Below are 23,734 nucleotides of genomic sequence, written 5' to 3' on the forward strand. Positions count from 1 at the left end.
TATGTCAAAACTCACAAGAAACTGAGGTACAAACTTATGTGAAGTAAACATGAGATTTGTCTTGCGTTCATTTGAAACATGATAGTTATGTCTATTTTGTGATTTTTTTTTTATCTTTTATTTCTCTAAAAGAAAAATACATCCTTGCATACAATGCTGATACCCTATGTGGTGATGCCATAAATCCCTTAGGATAGCAAGTTTGATGGGTGGTAACCCATTAGGAGAAAAATATATTTTTGAATATTATTTTACATATATACAATATATATATATATCTTTAATTTTCAATCAGAATGTCAAGTTTTCTAATATATTCATGAGTATTCTTATGTCCAAAATTAAAAAATATTTTGTATCTCAGTTCATATAAGTTAAAAATTAGCAAGGTATTTGATATCCAACAAAATTTTTGTTTCATTTCTATAAAATTAAAAGAAAACAAAGAAACAGTGAGTTAAAAAGCTTTCCTTCTCCAAAGCCAAAAACAATAAAATTTCAAAGCTGAATAATTAATTAGAAGAACACCAAGTTTTGCATTTTAAGTAATCACAAAGAATGCAAAATGTAATCTAAGTAGGAACTAGCATTACTATATTGACCTAGTCTAAAGACAAAATATTTTGAGTCCCTTATTTTGATGGAATGTGTCCGGCATAAGAAAATGTAAATTTAAAGCAAGAGTTACTTCCACTCTCACCAGACTACAGAAATTTTTATAAACCTCTTCCCTCATCAATTCCAAAATACCTAATATCACAAAAGTAAGACAGCCACTTATTTACAGGTATTTTCAGCACTGTGAAAGGCACGTTTATCTTTTTATGCATGTTTCTGCTAATGTCCTAAACTTGGGTTCCAACTGATCTAAGAAGTCAAGTGCCTCTTCCTCATGCTGATCACTGCAGCAGCCTACAGAGCCAGCCAAGGATCCTTTTCCTTCATAGTTATATGAAAGGAGATAATCTTCAGAATGCTTCTGTTCTTCATCCTGTCTGCATAGGTGGACCTTCTGGATAGGAAGAGAACATATCTTATTATTTTCTTAAATTGTTATCCTAAACATATTGCATAAAAATAATTTCTTTTTGATTTACCTTTCATTGATTAATTTTTAATCAGAGTGTGTCCTCTAATGGATTCCTATATACAAAAAATGCACATGATTGGTCTATATCATTAAGACTACAAAATATAAGTATTTAATAAAGAAATAATTTCTACTAGTCATGTACGTACAATAAAAGAGGAAGAACCTGTTTATATAACCTGTCAAGCCACTAAAATACACTCAAAATTAAATGACTGATTTACACATAACTAGTTAGGCAAGTAGTGAAGAGCTTTTTTGATCTCCAAGGCACGGAGTGACTGCATTTCTAATGCTGTACATTCATTCCTGCTCCATTGCTAAGGTAAGCATGAGGTTTAAATTAGTACAAAGCAAGCAGTTAAAACAAAAGCAAACACATTCTCAGAAAAACTCACAAAAGCTTCAGTAACTATTCTAAATTATTAAATATTCAAAATGAAAAATAGCACACTGCCTATAGTTTAAGCCAAGAAAAGATAGTATTTTACACTAATGTCTGAAATATGTCAAGGATGACTCCTTGAAAGGGCAGTATTCCAAAGAGGATGTAGATGAGCAAAGGAAAGGAAAAATTAAATGAAACCAAAACCAGAAAGTCACCCTTCTAGAAAAATTACATGTCTTGCTTGAAAAGTCTGTATATACTCATCATAACCTTACACTTCAAAAAAAAACCCATTTCAGACTACTTACTTCACCTAAGCGAGGATGTGTGAAATTATGCCATTCTGAGTAGGAGTATCTACATGTATCCATCATAGTCTGCCCTCCTCCTTCTTTAACCGATCCCAGAGTCTGGTGTCCACCTCCCTTGACTGATTCCAAGGTGTGCCCTCTTCCTTTTACCACTTCAAATGTTTGCTGATCTCCTGTTTTTACTCCATACCCTCCTTGATCACATGTATTTTGTAAAGGAATTATATTGTGATCCTAATCAAAAAAGAAAAAAAAAAAAAGGAAAAAAAATGCAATAGTGAGGATACATTTTCTTCCTTTTTTTTCAATTTAAAAGACAAAACAGCAATCAAAATCAGTCAAAAATGAAAACTAAGAAATCTCCATCTCTATAATGTGATATTTTGAATAAAAAGCTATCCTTAGCATATACAGATCAGTAAATAGTCTTTGGAAAGGATACAGTGACAAGGGGGAAGTGGGAAAATCTGCATTTAAACATGATATGAGATCCAAAAACTGAGTTTTAATCCCAGTGAAATGTGCTTTAATCCACATAGTAGTTTATAATGGCACTACATTGTGTTTCATAGGCAACAGGAAATTTGACATTGGTTACTCAGGGTTTCTTAGTTTTCAACATGAAGTACACTACTGTTTTTAAACATCTCCTTTTCTTAGGGAGGACAACGTCAGGAGGTGAGGAACTACAAAAAAGATGAAGAGTCTGAAGAGCTAAATTCTTGTGTATGAACACAGTCCTTGACCGAACGATGCTCATGGCAGAGTGAAATGCCAGAAAGCAAGAAAAAAATTTCATGAACATGGACAGTTCATGAAATCAACTGTATTTGAGGTCATTTTTCAGAAGAAGGTCAGAAATTTTACCTGCAATTTACAACAGCTAACTTCTAAATTTACAAATCTTTCTCCAAGAAAAAACAATAATGTTTTGCCATAAACTCGTAGTCAAAATAAGTAAAATAGTAAGTCTCCATCTAATCTCACTGTGGAAAGCGACTGAAGTTATTAAAAGGTTCACCTGAAACTTCCAACCAAACACTTAAAATCTGGAAGAATTACAAGTAGTCAGGGTAACAACTACAAGGTTGTATTTAAATGCACAGAACTACCAACTGTGCCTAAAGTAAGAATTTTCCAATTCTTGTTAAACAGCAGTGCACATCTAATGATGCCTGCATTGACTGCTTATTTCCTTCACCAAATCACTCACTTACAGGTAGGTGGTCCTGTTCTTAAATTGCAGTGATATGGACATCTTAATTACAAGTTTCTACACTGAAGCAAACAGACAACTTACCATCACTTCTTCGCCTGGAGCTTCTGTGTTTGAAATTATTAAATTGTGATTGGCACAATCATCAGTCACCTGCCTGTGCATTACTCCACGGCCACAGCAGCCACAGATTGTGATCAGGATTACTATGGAAAGGAAATAATACTATAAACTTTACCTCATAATGGTATGACATTGGATAGTGAATTTTAAATGCCTAAGCATCAAAACATTAATTATTAAAAAATTAATTTCTAAAAATGCCCATACACAAAGCTATATATATACATACACATTTTTTCCAAAAAGTATATGGAGTTTTCACTGCCTTGTTGAATTATTTCATACTTCTAAAACACATTTTGGTTTCCCAAAAGAAATGCAAATATCCTTTATGAAAGCATTGTGACTGCACAATTTCACAGTAATGAAAACTTTAGACCAAATCTAGGTGAAAAATCATGACTTATGCCTAAAACAAAGTTGTACGTAAGACATTTTTCATCTGTGAATATGCAGATATCAAATTATATCATAAGGAATTAATAAGCAAGCTAAAGGTCCCAATACCAGAAACTTCTGTTTCACACAAAACGCCAGCAGAAACCTGGAGGGCTTCCAGCATTATGTTACAGAACAATCTTATTTAATTTCTTGTATTCATTTTATTCCTCCTATAATACTACTTTTTGTTGTCATGAAGACTCACAGAAATGACTCTGCATAAAAGAATCAGGTACAACTGACACCTTTCATTCAGAGAACCATTTTTTTTGTCACTTTTCAAATTGTTAGCTTAAAAATAAAGAAGCCCAAAGGAACAGAACAGTTCTGCCTAACTGCTCGCTGAGCAATCTGATGTCTGAAAATAAAAACTTCCATGAAATCTGGCCAAGAGCCACTTTCAAGCTAATTTAGTTTCTGTAGCATCAGCTGTCAGCGAGATCTGCACCAGTGATTCTGGTAGTTTGCTTCCTGATGCTGACAGATGGGAAGAAGACATCCATGACAGCACTGAGTAGAAGATACATAGGGTAAGACCTAGCCACAATAATATAAAGGATCTATTTAAAAGGGATGCAGTCAAGAGGCAATGACAGAAAGGTAGCTGACATTTCACACAGTTCCTCTACTGAGCATTCCCACATCTGAAAATTCTACCTTCGGGCTATATCACAAATTTGGGTACCTGCCTTGTTGAGATAAAGCATTGATCTATCTAGCTTTCACAACATGTCCAGGTGCCAGTCTTCTCTCTACCTGAGTAAGAACAGCTTGCTGAGATTCAACAAGAGCAGGACAGTTTAATTACTACCAGAAAAGCACAGAGAAGAAAGTGCTAAGAAAAAAATAAAAAACAAACCAACAGAAACTGAAATACTAGTTACTGTAGCACGTCCTCTGTGATTTTTAGGGATGTTATTAGTTAGACTATATCCGATTCTGGCGAAAAAAATTACCTGATCTTGCTTTTACATATCACTGTCACCATCTCACTGGTTAACAGCAACACTGCCCTTCTCAGAATCTTTTAGGTTTTGGGCAAATCCAGTAGCACAACATATACTTAAGATTTTGGTCTGCTCTGAAAGTATTCAACCTGTCCTTCAACATTTCTGCACGTGGGATGGGACAACCCTGTATGTTTGTACAGACTAGGGAACGAGATGCTGGAAAGCAGTACCATGGAAAGGGGCCCGTGCAGTGTCCTGCAGCCAGGAGCACTAACTGCGTCCTGCGGGGCATCAGGCAAAGCATCACCAGCCAGATGAGGGAGGGGATTGTCCCTCTTCGCTCTGCACTGGGGAGGCCTCACCTGGAATATTGTGTGCAGTTTTGGGCACCACAACTTAAGAAAGATATAAAACCATTAGAGAGTGTCCAAAGGAGCAAAATGAAGAGGGTGAAGGCCTTGAGGGGAAGCCTTATGAGGAGAGGCTGAGATCACTTAGTCTGTTCAGTCCGGGGGAGACTGAGAGGAGACCTCAATGCAGTCTCCAACTTCCTTGTGAGGGAAATTGGAAGGGCAGGTACAGATCTCTTCAATCCCATGACCAGTAACAGTACTCAAGGAAACAGTGCGAAGCTGAATCAGGGGAGGTTTAGGCTGGATATCAGGAAAACTTTTTTCACACAAAGGGTGTTTGAGCACTGGAACAGGTTTCCCAGGGAAGTGGACACAACACCAAGCCTGTCTTGAGTATAAGAAGCATTTGGACTACACTCGCAGAAACATGGGAATTCTTGGGGTGTCCTATACAGGGCCAGGAGCTGGGACTCAATGATCCTAATGGGTCCCTTCCAACAGCATATTCTATGATTCTATGATAACACAGGCTCTTGTAAAATCCCTTGTGAAATCCAGTGTCTCAGAAACTCCATGTTTCAACTCACAACACAAGAAAGATCACAAAATGCTCTAGGAAATTGATCTCAGCAACTTTGCTTGGCCTGATGAGCACCATAATACCACCCTATTTTGGTTCAAGTGCTGAATGCAGGTTTTTTGGCCTCATTAGCATGAAGATACAGAACATCTTACACAAAATATACTTAAATGAATAAACAAAAAGCCTCACAGAGTAACTAGAGCACAAGATGAGAGCAAGAAGCCTGTGATACTGATACAAATAGAGCAGGTATATTATATCAGTGATGAGAGCTATAAAATTGTCAAAATAAAAAAGGTTTTAATTAAATTTGAATCAGGTTCTCTCACCTGATTTTAAAATTAAGTGGTTTGCACTTTGTGTTTAAAAAAGAAGTGTACTTACGCAGCAATAACAGCGATCCTAAGATCATTGCAAGGATGCCCCAGAGACCAAGGGTAACATTTCCACCAGAAAGTTGACGGCTCCTGCCATCGCATTCGGTTGGAGTCACACAATCACAGAGGTTAACTCTTACGGTGGTCTCTCCTACCTTTCCTCCGTTATCCATCACACTTACAGGAATTTCATAAATTCCAAATGGAATATCACCCTTTGGTGAAAGATATGCAGAATTATCTGTAAAAAAAAAAATAACAAAAACAGATCTAGTGTCAACAATATCTGCAACTCATCTGTCACAAATGTGACCAGAACCACAATCCTCCCTTCTGTTGCAGCTATACTGCTACCAGATCCGCATCAGTTTAAAGCTAGATTAAATGTGCTGACAAGAAAACTACGTTGTGGAAGGATTTATACTTTCAGCCCTTTTTAACCTACAGCTAAACGACGAGAAGGAAGTCTTAACATACCGTTCTGAGGATTGATCTTCCACATGGAAGCCAAGTTACGGTCAGTTATGCGATACACAAAGGGTGTGCTGTAAGGAGCTTCGTCATCATCCTGTGCAGTAAGGCAGATTGGTTCTCTGTCTCTGCACATTATATAGTCCGTCTGAGCGATTCGTGGGAAATTCTTGTTCCCAGGCACAATGCAAACCTGAATTGTTCCAGTGCCTGTTTTACCATCTGTGAACAAAAATAACTAGTTTCAGCACTTACTTCTAACATTCACATATTAATTTCTAGTCCAAACTTTCACAATGAAATATCAACTGTGATATCTATGAATAGAAGTAAGGTGGAAAGCAACTGCTGATTTAGCCAGAGAGAGGGCTCTCTCTTGGCTGCTTCTCTTTGCTTGGTTGGTTGCAGATAAATCAACAGCTCCCAAATTTCAATATTCTGCATGTGCAGACAATGTATTTTGTTGAGCGTGTGTATCTCTGTGGGAACACATGGTGTTCTAACAGGAAGAACAGAGGAGGAAGAGCACATAAACTAGGTGTAAAGGACACTAAGACAATCAATCAGAGTCAAAAGCAGAAAGTGAAGATCTCCAGCCTTTTAACGCCTGGAAGGAGAACCTTCATTACCCTCGCCTCTCCTGGGAATACAAACACTTTAAGAAACAGTAGGGTTTATTTCTGTCTTCTACCCTCTAAGCCACTATGCAGTGGCAGGGTTCATCAGTGGCACTGCCACTAAAGTCTGTATGCAAGAAGTGAATGGGCTCTTCCTCCTAATTACAGTTTTTTCAATACACAAATGGTCAATGCACATATATCCATTCCAGTGAAATTACATCAAGACTACTTTTTAATCCTTTCTCTAGAAACAGTTGATTGCAGGTGCATATATATCATCTTTATATACAATAGAAGTTCTAAACAATTTAAATTCATATTATTTATATATAAATTTAATATGCAAACGTGGACACAGAATTTTTAGCTGCAATGTCAACAACTTCTTTTCGAAAAGTTCTCTCAACTTTCCATGTTGACAAGTTCACAGCTGCCAGGTGCTATCACTTAAAAAACAACAGTTGAGAAAGAGAAGAACACAATCCACAAGAAAATCTCTCAATTTAAAATTACTAGAGGATTTTAAACAGGGACAGATAACTTTTCAAAACACTGAGAAGACACGACAATGGACTAGCCAGGCCGCTGGTCTGAACCACTACAGCTGTCCCTACACTGAATTTGCTCATAAACGTCTGTTACAGACCACAAAGAATGCCAACAACATTTAGTACTCACTTCTGTCTATTGCAAGGACTGTGATATTGCATTGGCCTCGTCTCATTTCTCCTATGTCTCGGTCCAAAACTTTAACAGTTCTGACTTCACCGGATTTGTCATCTATGTTGATCCAATTACACTGCCCAGGTGGTATCCGGTATCTGTCAAGAATAATTTGTCTTGTCAAAGATCCCAAACATACATATACATGCATATGTACAAGTAAGTATTTAGATACATGTATTCATATACACTCACAGGTGTGCAGGGGCACATACGTATATACAGCATCAACAACTTTTTCCCCTCTCCTGTATCCTCCCCATGCTGTACTCCAAAAAAAAAAAATTATTAGGTAAGGTTGTTTCATACCTTATGCCTTCACTATTTCCAGTTTCTGGATCTTCTGCTACATATCTCCCAATAGCCGTCCCAATATCTTCGCATTCTTTAACATCTAAGCGCAACAGACATGGTTTAAACACTGGTCCCTCATCCACATCCAGGACGTTCACTGTAACAGAGCAGGTGCTCTGGGAAAGCTGTTGTGAATGTGGTGCCAGTAGATAGGGTGCCTCATTGTTGACTCCAATCACAAGGATCCTTTGCTTGGCACTTTCATAGTCCAGTCCCTGTAACAAAGAGGGGGTGTTGGGTTTTTTTTCCTTCAAACAAATACAAAACTTTGTATTGCTTTCACTGCTGAATTATTAAATAGGTACAACTGCACCACACTTATTTACAAAAGAAACCAGCTATCCTTCTTGAACATCCATTTTGAGACACAGTAAAGGGACATGATTTTTTGGAAAAAATGTTAAGTTCTAAGTTAGTCAAAGAAAAGAGCCTGAGGAAATACCCCTAATAAAACAAGCAGCACCACCGCAAAATTTTATGCAAACATTCTGTTACTGAATTACTAGTAGAACTGAGAAAATGATTTGATGGGGTGGGGTATTTTCCTCTTCCATATCTAGCTGCCCATTATTTTAGTTTACATACATATCCTTTCCACCACTAGGCAAACACACTTCTTTCCAGTACCTACAAATACATCTGAATGTATAGGGTTGACAGTAAGTAACTACCATTTATTCTTCAGACCTCTCATTTCTTTTTCCCCAAGGTCATCATATGCCTTTAAGAGAGCTAATTTTATCCTAAAGTCACAATACTCTCTACTCTACTACAGCTTTACAATAAATACAAGAAATTTCAGCTGTGTTCATTTACCAGGGACAGCACTTCAGAGAATGTTCTAATGATTACTGGTAACAAAAAACCATAATAAATAACTGAAAAAAAATTACTAGCATCTCTATCTCTATAATTTATATCTTCAAATTTTAACATCAATCTTCTCTGCTCTTGAGAAGTTACCTGTTATGGCAGTTTTAACAGATGATGAAAAAGAGGCATGAAGAGGCAAAGGGATGTGCTGGAATATAGATGCAGTGGATACCTCACATCTGTAAAGTACTGGGTATAACAAACAACTAAACTAACACAAGGCAGCATATGTGTACTCTGTCACACCTCAGGAAAGCAAACCAGAAGTCACTACACTGCAAAATCAAATCTGGAGAGTTTTATGTTGACATATTAAGTTTAATTCAGCTCCAAGAGAGAACAAGACTGGAGAAGGTGCTCAACCTTCCCCTCCTTTGCCACTCTCCTGTTCTGTTAAAAAAACAGCCATGAAGCATTCCTCAAATTACATCCCTAAGTCTTAAATAACAACTGCGGAACAAGACAAAAGCACCAAGCTCCTCTGAAACGACAAACCAGAGGGAATTCCTTGGATTCCGAGCACACAAAATTGAGGAGTAGTCTGGAAGGTGAACTTCGTGAGTTATGTACCACACATAAGCCTAAATTGATGTGTGTAATCTGCTCTAGAAGAGTGTTCAGGTCAGAAGTCTGATAAACCTTACCGTTACAGATATTCTAATAATAAAAATGATTCCTATATTATTAATAGCAAAACCTGAAGATTTTCCTCTAGCTTTTACTTACCTTGACAACACACAGTATTCCTTCATTTGTGTTTTTGTCTGTTGTAATTTCAAAGGCCTGATCGTCATTTCCTCTTATAATTTCATATACTGCTCCTGAGCCAGGTGAACCAGGTTCATCAAGATCAACAACAGAGACTCTCAGTATTTCTACATTCACTCTGTTTTCCTCCACTCGTGTTTCATACTAGGAGTATTAAAAAAAAAAATTAATTTAAATCAGAGTATACTGTTACATCATGGAGGACTGAAGAACATCACATTTAAATAAGACTACTTAAACCCAAGAAGGCAATTTACCAAGCTGCTGTAATGATTTGTTTTGTTTTCATGCATTAGTATCTTCCCCACTCCTCCCTTACACCCTAGGTCAAACAGTAACCCTTTCCTGCCAGCACAGTTGAAATCTCAGCTTCTTCATACACTCAAACTGTCACTGACATAATTAATTCTAGAATTTTTCTTCCAGGAAAGATAAATTAGTGCAGTTCCCCTCAGTAACATAAGTTCTAATTTACTGGTTCTAATTTACATCTCGTGGTTCTAATTTACATATAACACAATCAAGCTGAGAATTAGAAAAAGCACTGGGCAAATTAAAATATATATATATATATATATCTAAACTAACCACAAGAACTTGAAGAAAAGCCAAGAAGGATGAAATACATCTCTACTTGGATGGCAAAAGATAAAAACAATTTTCTTATTTTTTATCTTTTTAAAGAGTTGTTTTACTTTCTATAAGCTCAAGAAGAGCAAATAAGAGAGATTCTCAATATTATTGATCTTCTATATTAGTGAATGGAAAAGGTAAAGTACATGTATTCCTCATGAATAATGAATTATTTTTTAATAGATTTCATATTACAAAATCTCCTGTGGTATTTGAGCTATATACATGACTTTTGAGACATACTCTCTGTCCATACAGATGGCTGGAATAAGCAAAGCCATAAGGTTGAGTTATAGCTACTAGTGAACAAGAAGTGGCTTAAATACTTCTGTAGAAGAAAAAGCAATGTTGGAAAATCACAGGAATCTCAATGAAAATCCTTGCATCTACTTCACCGACAAGTGCATTTTCATTTGCAACACAGAAGTAGCCAAAAAACAGTCAAATGGTCATGCAGTCATGACACTGTTTAGGTGTCAATCTGTTTTTCCCCCACAAAAAATGGTTAAATTATAGGATTTATGAAACTATGCATTGCAGGAGAAGTGAATGAAAGAGTCATATCTGCTTTCTCCCAACATGCATGAGGTAAATTACTCAAAACAACTAATATACCGATAGGTCTAATTACTAAACAGAACAACAACTAACACGGCGTTCTCAAACATCTATATTGACATTAACTGTCTTAGGGTATCAGGCTTCATGTTTGAAGGATAGTCCATTAGGAAATTAGACAGGAGATGAAAATAGTCTTTTTTTTTTTTAAACCATTATACTGACATTTCAATTATGCACTTACTTGTATCTGTCTGAAGGATGGTGCATTGTCATTTGTATCTTCAATTTTGACAACCACTGTTCCTGTAGTACACAAACCAAAAGGCTGACCTGCCATATCTCTCACTTCAACTAACAAAGTGTAACTGGGAACAAGCTGAAAAGAAGAATAAAATCACATAGAACTTTGACATGCACACTTTTTTAATTGCATAGTTACATACAAGAGTAGAACTAAATATTTCACCCCTGCTATACAATTCTGCTCTTAATTCAGCACTCCCCAACAAAATGAGGCAATTAGCTTTGGGGCTTTCTCCCATATAGTTCCAAGAGGAAAAGCAGCAAAATACTTTTCAGTGGTTAAGCATGCTGAGTTCAGCATCCAAAGGCAACATGCAGGATATATCCTGTATCAAATAAAGCTTCTCACAATGTCAGTATTATTTTCCAAAACCCAAAATTCTGGAAAATACAGATAAGGCACCTTCATCTTTTATATATGTCTCTCCTTTGAAGTAACATACTACCTTAGGTTGCCAGAAGGCAAAGTGTTTCAATGTACGCCCCTTATTTTGCTAAGGATGAACAAAAAGAGTGCTGCAATCAAGCCTCTGTTTGGGCTATACATGATAAGGCAATGCCTGCCATTTGGCAGGCTCTAGCATTGAAGGACTCAGTGTCCTTATCAGTTCCAAGGGGCTCTCTGATAAGCAGATCACTTAAATCACTGACTTGAGTCAACAAGTCAACAGCAGAAGTTTTTTTTTAGCCTTACTAATACCCAAACAACCATGGAAAAGGGGATCGGGGAGGGGAAACAGTGCAGGCAGAGGAGCAGGGGACAGGACATAACACAGTAAAGACAGATGAGGCACAAGATGAGGGAGTTTGTAAATCAAGACAGTAACTCCAGTTCTGAACGCCCGGAAGTAGCATTTGTTTTCTCTGGTGCAGGAAAGAAATCTCCTGTTCAATTTCATGAGTTTATCTTTAAAAGATAGTCAATAGACTAATTTTTCAATCCTTCCTTCCCTCAAGTAGTCACTGTGACAGCTTCCTTAGTAGTCACAGTGATGCTTCTGATCACTTCATCTTTCTCTTGCTAAAAAAGTTGAGTGTGGTACCTGCAAGTGCAAATTTTGCAACATGCTGTTTATGTGGATTTTTAGCCATGAAACAGCATAAATATACCATAATGTAACTCTTTTTATCTTTAGAAAACATATGCCTGCAATGTTTTTGTCTAGAATGACTGTCTTATGTGAGAAATACTATTTTGAATCACATGCGCCTGTCAGGTTTTTTTAGTGTAGACAATCTCTCACATCACATTCTATTAAAAAAAATCCTGTATCCTATTTCCTCAAAAGCTGGCTGGTAAGAATAAATGGCTGGCACCTTAATTTTAGGAAATGTTATATTACTGTTTAGGTTTCAAATAGTGGAGATATTTCTGTCAAATATAGGAGGAGTGACTACTTCCACAGAAACTGGTTCATCTCTGTAAGAAGGCAGGAAGCACTGCAAATGGAACTTAATTAGGAGGAAAGAGTGGCTTACAGGATTCATGAATACAAAAAGAGCAAACATCCATTTGTCAAAGAGCAGAGCCATGGGAAGTCCCCAGCCAAGGTTAGATAGAATGTGGTAGATCTATGCAGAAATTCTCTGGACTAACTACAAGTCTCTGAAAAGCTTCAGAAGCTCCTTAGAGAGGGTAATAAAAACTGGGTAACAGAAGCTATATATGGTGATTCCCATGCAAGCAATTCACAGAATCACAGAAAGGTTTGGGTTGGAAGGGACCATACAGATCATCTAGTTCCAATGTGCCCATGCCATGAGATTCCACCCACTAGATCAGATTGCTCAGGGCACTGTACAACGTGGCCTTGAACACATCCAGGGATGGGGCATCCACAACCTCTCTGGGCAACTTGTTCCAGTGCCTCACTACCCTTTCAGTAAAGAATTTCTTCCTAATTTCTAACCTAAATCTCTCCTCTTTTAGTCCTATCTTTGTCCTATCGCTGTCTGACCATGCAAAAAGTCACTCTCCTTTTTTCCTAACTCCCCCCTTTAAGTAATAAAAGGCTGCAATGAGGTTTCCCCAGAGTTTTCTCTTCCCCAGGCCTGTCTTTTTAGAAGAGGTGCTCCAGCTCTCCAGCCACCTCCATGGCCCTCCTCTGGACCTGTCCACGTCCTTCCTGTGCTGAGAACCCCAGAGCTGGATGCAGTACTCTAGGTGGGGTCTCACAAGGGTAGAGCAGAGAGGGGTTAAGAAGCTATCTCTGTGCACTAGACAAGAGGAAAGGAAAGATCACCTCTCTGTCCAGCTGCGGTAATAATACAGAAATGACACCGGTGTCACCATGTAAAGAAAATGCTGGGGTAATTGGTGGATTTTGTGCCACAATGCGGTATTTCAATGTAGTATGCAGAGTATAAGGCTCATCTCTGTCCTCTGCAGTCACTCTTCCAACAACGACACCTGTAAACACAATACAGGAATTTTTAGTTCCAGAAAAATCTGCATATAAAAAAAAATCTATTTGAACAGGTATTTCTGTTTTAAACACATGAAAATAGCTATTTCATCATTTAGCTCTAAATTAAAATAACATTTAAAACCCATAAACAGCAGTAAAAAAACAGTAATAGTGTAAAATTATCTATTTCAACCCTCTGGGTATTTTTTTTCCTTCTTAAGGCAAAGTTGTGATTATTGCAGCTGTCAGAAAGAATAATCCAAAGAAACACTGAAAGTTTACGTTTCAGTTAGTGTGTTTGACAGTGACTTCTAATTGAGCATCTCGAAAACAGCTGAAAAGGTGTTGCCGAGGGATGGACGAGGAGGTTCAGAGCTTTCAGACCTCATTTAAACTACACTACCCTGTCACACAGAGCACTGTTATACCTCCTCCCCATAGCCCCAGCGGTTTTGTAACTTCACTTTAAATCAGTAATTCACACGGTAAGAAGTAGAGCAGCACAGAGAACAAAATTCAAGTAGCTTTTTGGCTGACAGGAAAGACACTTTGTTTCCTTTTTTTGTGAAGCAAGTTAGACTTTCCGCACCCTATAGCCCTACCCTAGGAAATGAGCGAGGAATGGCACACCATGGCTTTTGCATTCCTTACTGGCTGGGGTCCATCTTTCTTCTCCCTGCTTTTGTTGCCTGTTACACAGACGCATGAAGTCAGTAATGGGCAAATCCCAGCCTTTTATAGGTATGGGCAGAAGCAAAGACTTTTCCCCACCTCTCCCAGGAAAAGTCTCACCTTAGTTCATCAGCTTGGACAAACTCTGCAAGCTGAACCAAAGGCATTCTACATCTTAGAACATCACCTTTTTAGTTATTTAGGAAACTTCTAGAAACATTTCAGGGAAACAGATGTTTTTTGTATAAAATAAAAATAATGTTCTGAAATTCTTGCATCCTTTCAGAACATTGAATCACCTAAGTTTTTAAAAATTTCTTTTAACAATATTTTTCACTATGACATTTTGGAATTTCTAATAATTAAGAAATCTGGAGCTGCTCTTTGCAAATTCAGCCTCTGCTGTAACAAAATACTCCTCAGGAAATCCCACTGAAATTGATTAAAAGGCAGGATTATACCCTGTCATACTGATATGTTACTGAGCTGAGTAGTGATAAGTGTGTTCACAGATTTAAAGTAATTCTTACCAGGCTTGGAATTTTCAGGGACACAAAACTCAAACAGGTCTTGTGTAAAATATGGAGCATTATCATTATCATCTTCTATCCTGATTGTATGCACAAGTGGTACCTCTGGTGAATAACCATCTGGAGTGGTTGCAAAGCAAATGATCTGTAGGATGTAAATTCAGTGCTTAAGCAACAGGCAGTATTATTACACTTTTACTTCAATGAAGGAGCCAATAAAATAACACACAGTGTGAAAAGCATACCCCTTTCAAGACCAGGCTCTTCAGCCACATGGAAGGGAAAGTGACAGGTATCTTAGGGTGACAGCAACACAAAACCTTTGAATGCTTCTAATCTTCCCCCTTTCCATTCCTCACACTACAAGTATTAGAATCACTTTCTCCCTGATCTCCCCTCACCAACTCTATCAAACACTTTTTCCAAGTCTCTGGAACACATTTTTTTTCCAGGTGTTTATGGAGCAATCTCAGTGTTACCAGAATTTGTACACAAATATTGCTATTTAAAGCAAACCCAAGAATGACAGCAATTTGCCCATTATTACATAATCTAATAAAATGCAGCAAAATTACCTAACTAGGAGGTGTTTCTACTAATTCCCTTCTTACACTTCTCAGCCAGTAGAGAGAGCAGTGTACCTTGTTAACAAAGTATCAGAACTGAACAGCTTGAGAGACTCAAAAAACCACGGCCCATCTAGTGTTTATCATTATTTTGGTTTTCAGCAGATCTTTTCAACCTTTCCTTAAAAACTCTTCCTAAAAAACTCTTCCTAAAAGTGATGTAAACAGAATAGCCCACTACCTTTATGCTGTAATTAGTCTAATCAGTGAAAAGCAAAACTGTTTTCAAGATCTAGATGACCAGTTATTTTGGTCACTGATTTGATCTCTTCAACACCAAGATATTACTCAGAATGAAGAGCTGATTGCAGATCTTGTCTGCTGCCAGTTTCCCCTGTAACACAGCTGTCAAATAAATGCATGAAAGAAAGGAAAAAAAAAAAATTACATTTACACAACTTAGGCCTGTACCTGAAAACTTGGATACTGTTCCCGGTCTACTGCACGAGTAGCAAAGATATTTCCAGTTTCTCTTTCTATGTAAAATAAACCCTTTGGATCTTGATCAATTCCTGGTCCACTTGCAGAATAATAAATTGTGTAGTTCTGAGCTGTGTCTGACTGGACCTATAAGAAGACATTTTTAAGCCCAAGGAAAAACAGCAGGATCATTTTAATACCTTTTCCCTATTTTTATTACCATATTTAGCACAAACAGGAATTCTTAAAAAAAAAAACACATCAGACTTGATTTACTTCTGTAGTAGCATAAATTTCACAGCATAGGAGAACAGCCTGCCATGTAACTGCCTTCCTTTATAATGTGTGTACATGAGAAGGGGAGTTAATTGATAAAATTCATAGATGTTTAGAACTATCAAACAATTAAAGAAATGACAGTATGCAAAAAAAAAAAAAATCTGAATTATAACCTCTCTAGAATACTGCATCTACAAGGCACATCCAGATATTATTTCTGTCCTGATCAAGAGATTTTAGTTTTATTGCATTAATTGAGAATGAGCTGCTTTGCAACTAGAGAAGAAAAAGTGGAGGAAGCAGAGGAAGGAGAGGAGGAAGGAAGACAACCTTGAGTATAGTCCAGACATATGCCAATTCAGACAGCTTCTCTGCATCTCATTACAAGCACTAAGGAGGTGACATTTATAAATACTCTTATCCCAAAATACTTTCCTTACCTACTGGATGCCAGAAGTTAGGAAGGTAAGATTAGAAGAAGAATGATTGCTCTGCACAGACTCTGTTATTACACTTGTCTCTACACATCTGCTCCCAGCCACTCTGTAATCTAGAGAAGGCTAGATGGATCTATGATAACTTTAGTTCTTTCATTTCTCTTTCACGCCTACTTGTTTTCTTTCAGTAAGTACTTTTTCAAATAACACAGGCCATATTTAGTCTTCAAGGCTGAAGGCATACACCTCAAGCTCCAGAAAGGATGTAGACATGCAGGTAAAATTTACCCCAGTCTGTGTTTACAAAACCTCTTTCTGGACAATGTTTAGTGGAGGGTTGTTTGTTGGGGGTTTTTTTTGTAATTATACACTTCACTGATTTCCAGGAGAGAAGAGCTCTCTTTGATAGTATGCTGTTATCCTTTTTTTCAGCTCCTGAACAATTCCAGTTCGCTCCAACAACTATGATCACAACCTATTTCAGCTACAAGACCATACGATATACAATGAATGGGACACAACAAGACAGAGGAGTACAGCTCATTTTCTTCTTTATCATCAGAGTCACATAAAAAACTAGCTTGGGTCATAAAATCGGGGGTTGAATAAAATGTACCTGCTGAATCTGTAGAGGAAAAGGTCCCAGTGAGTTCTCTATCATAACGGATGGAATGGGGCCCCATCTTCTTTTGGTTCGCTTCAGAACTGTATCTCTAACATGCCTGGTCTTCTGTGTCTGTGTCTAGAAAATAAAAAGACAGACATTCTTTTTGTTATATTTTTGTGTATATTTTTGTTTAACTGCTGTCTTGTGTCTCCATCTTCCCCACCTGCCCCCTGCTGCAGTCCTCCTACTGATCCTTTATTTTTTTCCAAGGTCTTAATTTCTGATTATACCTGTGATATATACCTGTATTCCAAGTTTTTTTCATTTGCTGTAATACTTTGCATGAATAAAATCTGCTTTAATTCCTCAAACGTGGCTTTTAAGATTCTTGACATTCCTGATTAAGCCACTTGCTAGCATCTCCCTTTTGAGAAAGGCAATCTGCTGACTTAAGCAACCCAGTAATCAACATCTGCTAAATAAAATTACACTCTGTACCAGTATTTTGCCCTATTATTTGAATTCCAAAAGTCAACTACAGTTATCTAGCATGAAGCTGTACTCTGTGAAACAGAACTTCAAATAAATAAGGTATCTTGAAATCAGAAGCTCACCTTCTTTTCTTCTTCCACCAAGCTAACATGTATTTTCTTTTCAACTTGTTTTTGAATGTCTTTAAGTAATATGGTAAAAGTCTTTTTCTCAGCAGACAAAGAAAGAGCAGATGTTGTGTACACAGAACCATCCTCTAGAATCTTGAAGTTCTTATCAGTGGAACTGATAAATTCTGCAGACTGAAGGCATTCTTTCAAATCAACTGCAAGAAAAATAGACAATAACTCAAAACCAAAAAAAAAAAAAATAACATCCTCATAAAACAACAAAACATGCCCCAAGCAAAAATTACATTTACTGACAGAGTCTTCAAATATTTGTTCATTCAGTATTTAAGCACCACAAATACAGATTCTAGAACCCATATATGCACTCAGATTTGACCCAGTTTACATTAATTTCCACCCTTGTGTTCATAAGTGGTTCCTAGAAAACATCACTGCATTAAGGAGATCTCTCAACAAAACACTGTTACATTGGTAAAAATACTGAAGCATCAGAGCTGAATTAATACACTTAAATGCAAAAAACATTGTAGACATGTCCATTATGGCATCAGTAGCTATCACAGTTGCCTTGTGCTCCATGCCCTACAATATCAGTGAAGACGATTAATTAATGCAAATACCCTATGGAGATGTTACATCTTGGAAGTTTTGCCCTCGGGACGAAAGCCCTGACTGGTACTGTGTGATTTAATAGTCTTGGGAGGACAAAGGCCTTTAAATTATGAGGCAGACAGATGGAAGAGATAAAGACTAACTCTAAAACAAACTATTAGCAAATTTTTAATATGTATGTGATAGAATCCCATGTTTATAGAAAGTATCAGGTACTTTCAGCATACTTCCCAGGTATTTTTCACTGCATTTGCTATCACTCGTGGCTTTAGCACTTAAATAAATAATAATAAATTCTTACGCACTTCAATAAACTTGGTTCACCAGCAAGTAATCCACCATTACAGCTGGAGAAAAATCAGGATACTTGCAATGAACTGCAATGGGACCACAGCCCTAAGCAAGAATGACCTGGCACCCTGAAAAAGATGAAAGCCAGAGATCCAAACTCCACACAAATGATCCTTGCAGGGTACAAGAGATCTCTGGGTCATGTTCTCAAAATCAGAACTTTTCAATACTCCTTCAATGTTATCATAGTGAGTGGGACACTAATCTATCAAGGCTGATTGCAAAATTCCCAAAGTAGATCCAGAATTTCATCCCATATATGCAGTTGATATTTTCAATAAACTATATTTCATTTCTCTTTCAAAACTGCAAGGACAGATGCGAAGCAAAATTTTAAATATGATGTGATTTCTTTTTACTCTTAAGTTTGACCTTTATCTGTTTAAATAAATATTTGCTACACTTTCTATAGTACTGCAGCAGTGACTCCTGTCCTTTTTCACCTCTACAGTGAAAATGCAGTATTGAAAAGAATAGCACTGCCTCACCTAAATGTCTCATACTGCTTCATATTACAGCACTGCATTTTCAAAAACACTAGACTGAAGAATTTGTTTCTGATGGTTATATGAGTCAACAGTATGCTCAATTAGCTATAGCTCTGTGACATTTTTTTCTTTAAAGCCTCTGGACTAAGTCAAAAATATAAAAAACCTTACAACAACCAGGAAAGTCCTGCCTAATTTCACTATCAAGATATGGTCCTTGTATCAATGCAAAATACTTCTCAATAAATGTTTAAGTAATGTCATTTGAGCTATAGTGGTTTTGTTAAATGTTTGGGTGAAAAAAAAAATTAATTTCAGTGGTATGCAATTTATTTCAAAGCAGTGCAATAACATGAAGTTTTATTTTTATATAAATCCAAGTTTATTTACATAGAGAAATGTTGAAGTCTATGAGAATTTACACAGCTGTAGCAAGCTTCTTAATTTTAAAATTTAAAAGTAAGGTCAAAGAACTTCCATGATACAGCTGGATTTTCTGAGCACTTGTATTGTGATGAACTACCAATCCACTTATTATTTATATATTATCCTTCTGTAGGAATGTGGATTAAGATTGCAGAGTTGCAGCATGTTCCTCTGTTGTGGTAGGACTCACAAAGGGCACCTCTGAATCCTCAAATTCAGTCTCAGGCACCACAGAACCCTGAAGCAATTCCTATGCCACGCCTTTTAAAGTTGCCTTTCAAAGACTGCTCTGAAAAAATTGTGGTGTTTTCTGGTCTCTCCTATTCCTCTCAGTCACCTGTACACTGCCCTAAATCAAGACAGACCATCCAGTCAGACAGGAGCATTCTCCCAGCCAAATGTGATGCAGGACACCTCTGCAACACAACCCCTTGTATGCCCTGAATGCTCCAGCACTGCTGAGCAGTCACATCCATGTTTCACAGAGCAGCAGTTTCTCGGTGCCTGGTTATGTGGGGTTTGTCGTCTTTTTTTATCTTTTCCGTTGTCCAAATGACTTACTGTCTTCTTCATATGACTGTGGGAGAGGGGTGCACTTTGAAATACCAAGCCACTTATTTGAGTACTAAGCCTTAGAATCCACATTTTGAAAACGTCAAACTCTGGCATTCTAGTTTTAGGATAAATACTGTAACCTAACAATAGCTGTTTACGCAAAAGTCAAGTGGATGCACAGAGCCAGTGTTCAAATCCGTAACAAACACAGGGCGTATCCTTCATAAAAAGCTGATCCAGCTGTTTAACTGGCTGTCCAGTCATCCATTCACTCCATTTAAAAAGTCTCCTCCACTGTTCACAGCATCTCCAGCAAAGGTGCAATGTTGTGTTGTTAAGATGGGCATCTCACAGTTTCTCACCTCTGCCAACTAACGTGTCAGCCTCTAGCTCAGAAGGAACATGAAAAATTACTTTCTTGCAAGCTTCACAGCACAAACTCAGTACCTAGAAAACAAATTAAGAAATCAGGAAACAAACCCACATAGTTACATGATATTTTGAATAATAACTAGACACTGAAGCTGACTTTGGTTTATTTGTTAAGACAAACGAGTCAAACAGCACAGAAAGCACTCCTTGCTAAAAAATTGGGTATTGTGTACCATAGCAGATAAAGTTTCGAACTGGAAACAAGATCTGAATGCTGCTCCTCGATTTGTCAATAGTTTGTGTTCAGCTTTTTTTAAAATCACTGCAGCACCAACATTACACCAAGAGTTCCTCTTAACTAGAAGATTTCACCAACACTATTCCTTTAGTAGAGGAAAGATAAAATATAGCTTTCCCATGCACTCCCCCCAACAGTATTCCAGGTCAATTTAGATCCAAGGTCTCTAAGTATTAAGGTTTAATCCATCAACACTCAGTTTGGTAGAACTGTGGTGATGCTGAACATTAAAGGGACAAGTGTCTTATTAAAACCACATGACGACACTTGCACTTACATATCACTTTGCATCTTCAAAGTGCATTCTCAACAAACTAATTAAATCTAGCTTCAGCAATTAGATATGACATAAATAAAACGTTGAGTATTACAGCAGTCCACTCCCATATAACCAGTTACAAAATGGGGTCCTCCTCAAAATTCAAATGAGTAGTAGATAACTAGACCTTTTTCTAAAAAGAATTACACAGAGGTACAAAGATTTTCCTCAGCACAGAGCAAGTGAGTCCTGATCTCAGATCATATGTGTGTATATTTTGCCTGGTTTCTATCCCTGTTTAAAATTGTAATCCAAAAATCACACAGCCAATTACACAAAGAAATAGAGAAATGTAAATAAATCTGTCCACCCTTTTATGTGCATTTATTCTTCCAGGATGAAAGTCTAGCAAAAAAAGGAAAACAATTTTTATTTTGCACATATCTTTAGGATTAAAGGTATAGAGAGTAAATAGCTAATGGAAATTCCGAAAACTACTTGTGATGCTTATGAAGAAAACATTTGAATAAAAATACTTTAAACACTTAATGACACTAGGAACCTTTAGAAAAACTATGATCAGCTAAAAACAATATATGCTGTGTCCGCACCATTAGAACTCTTCATACAGTTCCTTATAGATATGTACATATGCAGATCTAAAAATATATGTATATACAAATAAATATCTCTGCTTATGTATTAGTAGGCACTTTCCTAATAGACACTTAATAACACTCTCTCCTGAATGACATTGCATGAATTTTTAAGTTATTGAAACCATATCTTATTACACTGTTCTAAAATACTTTAAGAATCAATGACATCTAATTTTGAAATAGTAATGCCAAACTCAGTCTGATGCCAGCCCAAAGAACTATTAAAGAGTTAAACAAAAGTAACTGGTAGTTATTCATGGACATAAAGACATAGGGAAACATCAGGTAAAAAGAAGCTGTGATGTCCTTTCACTTGATGCAAAGAAGACACCGAGGGATTTTTTTCTTTAAGTGTGGGGGTTTTTTTTCTGCTTGACAGGAGATATTCTTTCTTCTTCTTTTTTTTTTTTTTTTAATTAAATGTATGAGTAAAGTTGCTTGCATTTCTTTGGGTTTTGTTATTAATATCCTTGCAAAGGCAGACATACATAGTGTCTGGAATAGTAATACTTTCATTAAAATATACTTATGTAATTAATATAAAAATAGTAAATTCAGTACTTCAACACTACCGCGTATTCTTCTCTCACAGCCTCAAATGATCACCTGCCCACTTTTTGCGAACGGAATTATAACAGGGAGGAAAAGGGGTAAGAAACAAAAAAAAAAAATCACTTTTACTCATTTAACACTATATGTTAAAAAAAAAAAAAAAAGAGCGAGAGAACTCCCCGGCTTTCCCCGGCAATGGCCTTTCCGGAGCTGGTAATTATACACAAATGCAATAAAATGAAGGTAAAGTGAATAGCTGAAATTGTTTGATGCACAACTAACTCTTCCCGAGGAGCTCAACACGCTCCACACTGTGGCACAATCTTTCCCATCGAGAAAGGACAACAGCGTGGAGAGAGGCAGAGAGGAGAGAGATTTAAATAAAACGAACCGCGGTTCAATTTTTTTCTATGAATAACCAGCCGAAGCCACCCGAGCGTGTGCCCGTCGCGCAACCCCACGGTCCAAAAGCCGCCCGAGCCCCTGTCCCACAGCGAACCGCGCAACCCGCCCGATTCCTCCCTGCGCCGAAGACCCCCGAAGTGCGCCCCGGGGGCCGCGCAAGCCCCCGCGCTGCTCCGCGCCCCCGGCAAGGACCGAGCCGAGGGGAAAGCTGATTTGGAATAAGGAGCCCGGCAGAGCCCACCAGCTCAGAAGTCTCTCCCCGCCGTGCGCGCCCGCGGTGGAGCAGTCCCGGCGCGGGGGGAAAGCGCGGCGGCGCGGCCAGGTGAGTGAGCGGCCGGAGCGCTGCGCTGCCCGCTGGCACCCGCCCACCCACTGCCTGCTCTCTCTCACTCACTCACTCACTCACTCACTCACTCACTCACTCACTCACTCACTCACTCACTCACCAGGAGGCCGAGGACGAGGCGGGGGGCTGCGGGGGCCATGGTGCGCGGGGCTGCGCGGGAAAGGGGGATCCGCCGCTGCCGGTGTTGCCACGGCGGGCGAGGGAGCGAGTGCGAAGAGCCGGAGGAGGTGGAGGTGGCGGCGTGTCTCCGCGGCAGCCCGTCTCTGCTGTCCCCTCCCGTCTGCCAGGGGAGCCGGCCGGTGGGGAGGGTGGGACCGCGCGCGGCAGCGGCGACTTTAATTACTCCTTTTTTTTTTTTTCCGCCTTTTGGGTAATGCCCGTCCCCGGGCTCGGCGCTGGGACACCCCGCCCGCCCGCCGCCCACCTCCGCGGCGAGGCGCTGCCCCTCCCCTCCCCTCCCTTCTCCTCCCCCCGCCACCCCACCTCACCCCGCCCCGCCGCGGCGCCGGCTGCGCGCACAGCGGAGCGGGGCCGCGCCCGGGGAAGCTCTGCCCCCCGCCCCAGCGTGCCGCTCCTGGGCGCGGCACCCGCCCCTCCCTTTCCTTCTCCATTCCCTTCTCCTGTGCTTTCCCCTCCCAGCCGGGCCGCGCCCCGCGGGGCGCAGGTTCCGC

At 38.6% G+C, this 23,734-nt stretch overlaps 1 protein-coding gene across 5 annotated transcripts; it reads right to left on the reverse strand.

Annotated features, from left to right (window-relative positions):
• Positions 1 to 112: 112 nt before the first annotated feature.
• Positions 113 to 23,518, reverse strand: DSC1 (desmocollin 1). 5 transcript variants are annotated; one of them, XM_027883162.1, is made up of 16 exons: positions 23,164 to 23,518; positions 20,535 to 20,619; positions 17,732 to 17,934; positions 17,127 to 17,246; positions 15,786 to 15,941; positions 14,749 to 14,893; positions 13,382 to 13,548; positions 11,077 to 11,211; positions 9,600 to 9,785; positions 7,956 to 8,215; positions 7,602 to 7,744; positions 6,310 to 6,525; positions 5,840 to 6,073; positions 3,090 to 3,211; positions 1,787 to 2,023; positions 113 to 1,012 (listed from the first exon to the last, which is right to left on the reverse strand). In XM_027883162.1, the coding sequence occupies exons 1-16, from the start codon at positions 23,200 to 23,202 to the stop codon at positions 815 to 817; spliced, it is 2,646 nt and encodes an 881-aa protein (XP_027738963.1). In that variant the 5' UTR covers positions 23,203 to 23,518; the 3' UTR covers positions 113 to 814. The 5 variants fall into 5 exon arrangements, with proteins under 5 accessions (XP_027738963.1, XP_027738962.1, XP_027738965.1 ...); XM_027883161.1 differs by having other exon boundaries at positions 17,127 to 17,252; XM_027883165.1 differs by lacking the exon at positions 113 to 1,012 and adding an exon at positions 1,098 to 1,143.
• Between the last annotated feature and the right edge of the window lie 216 nt (positions 23,519 to 23,734).

The sequence above is a fragment of the Empidonax traillii genome, unplaced genomic scaffold, assembly GCF_003031625.1.
Source record: "Empidonax traillii isolate 1590-97213 ecotype Southwest subspecies unplaced genomic scaffold, ASM303162v1 scaffold119:size1479319, whole genome shotgun sequence".
In the NCBI taxonomy this organism is placed as follows: Eukaryota; Metazoa; Chordata; class Aves; order Passeriformes; family Tyrannidae; genus Empidonax; species Empidonax traillii.

What these genes read in the sequence shown, in the direction of transcription:
- DSC1 (XM_027883161.1), bottom strand. Translation starts at nt 23,202, where the DNA reads ATGGCCCCCGCAGCCCCCCGCCTCGTCCTCGGCCTCCTG. An exon ending in TGACACGTTAGTTGGCAGAG is followed by an intron (nt 17,935 to 20,534) that starts GTGAGAAACTGT and finishes TTTTTCTTGCAG; the next exon opens with TTGATTTGAAAGAATGCCTT. An exon ending in TTCCTCTACAGATTCAGCAG is followed by an intron (nt 15,942 to 17,126) that starts GTACATTTTATT and finishes GTCTTCTTATAG; the next exon opens with GTCCAGTCAGACACAGCTCA.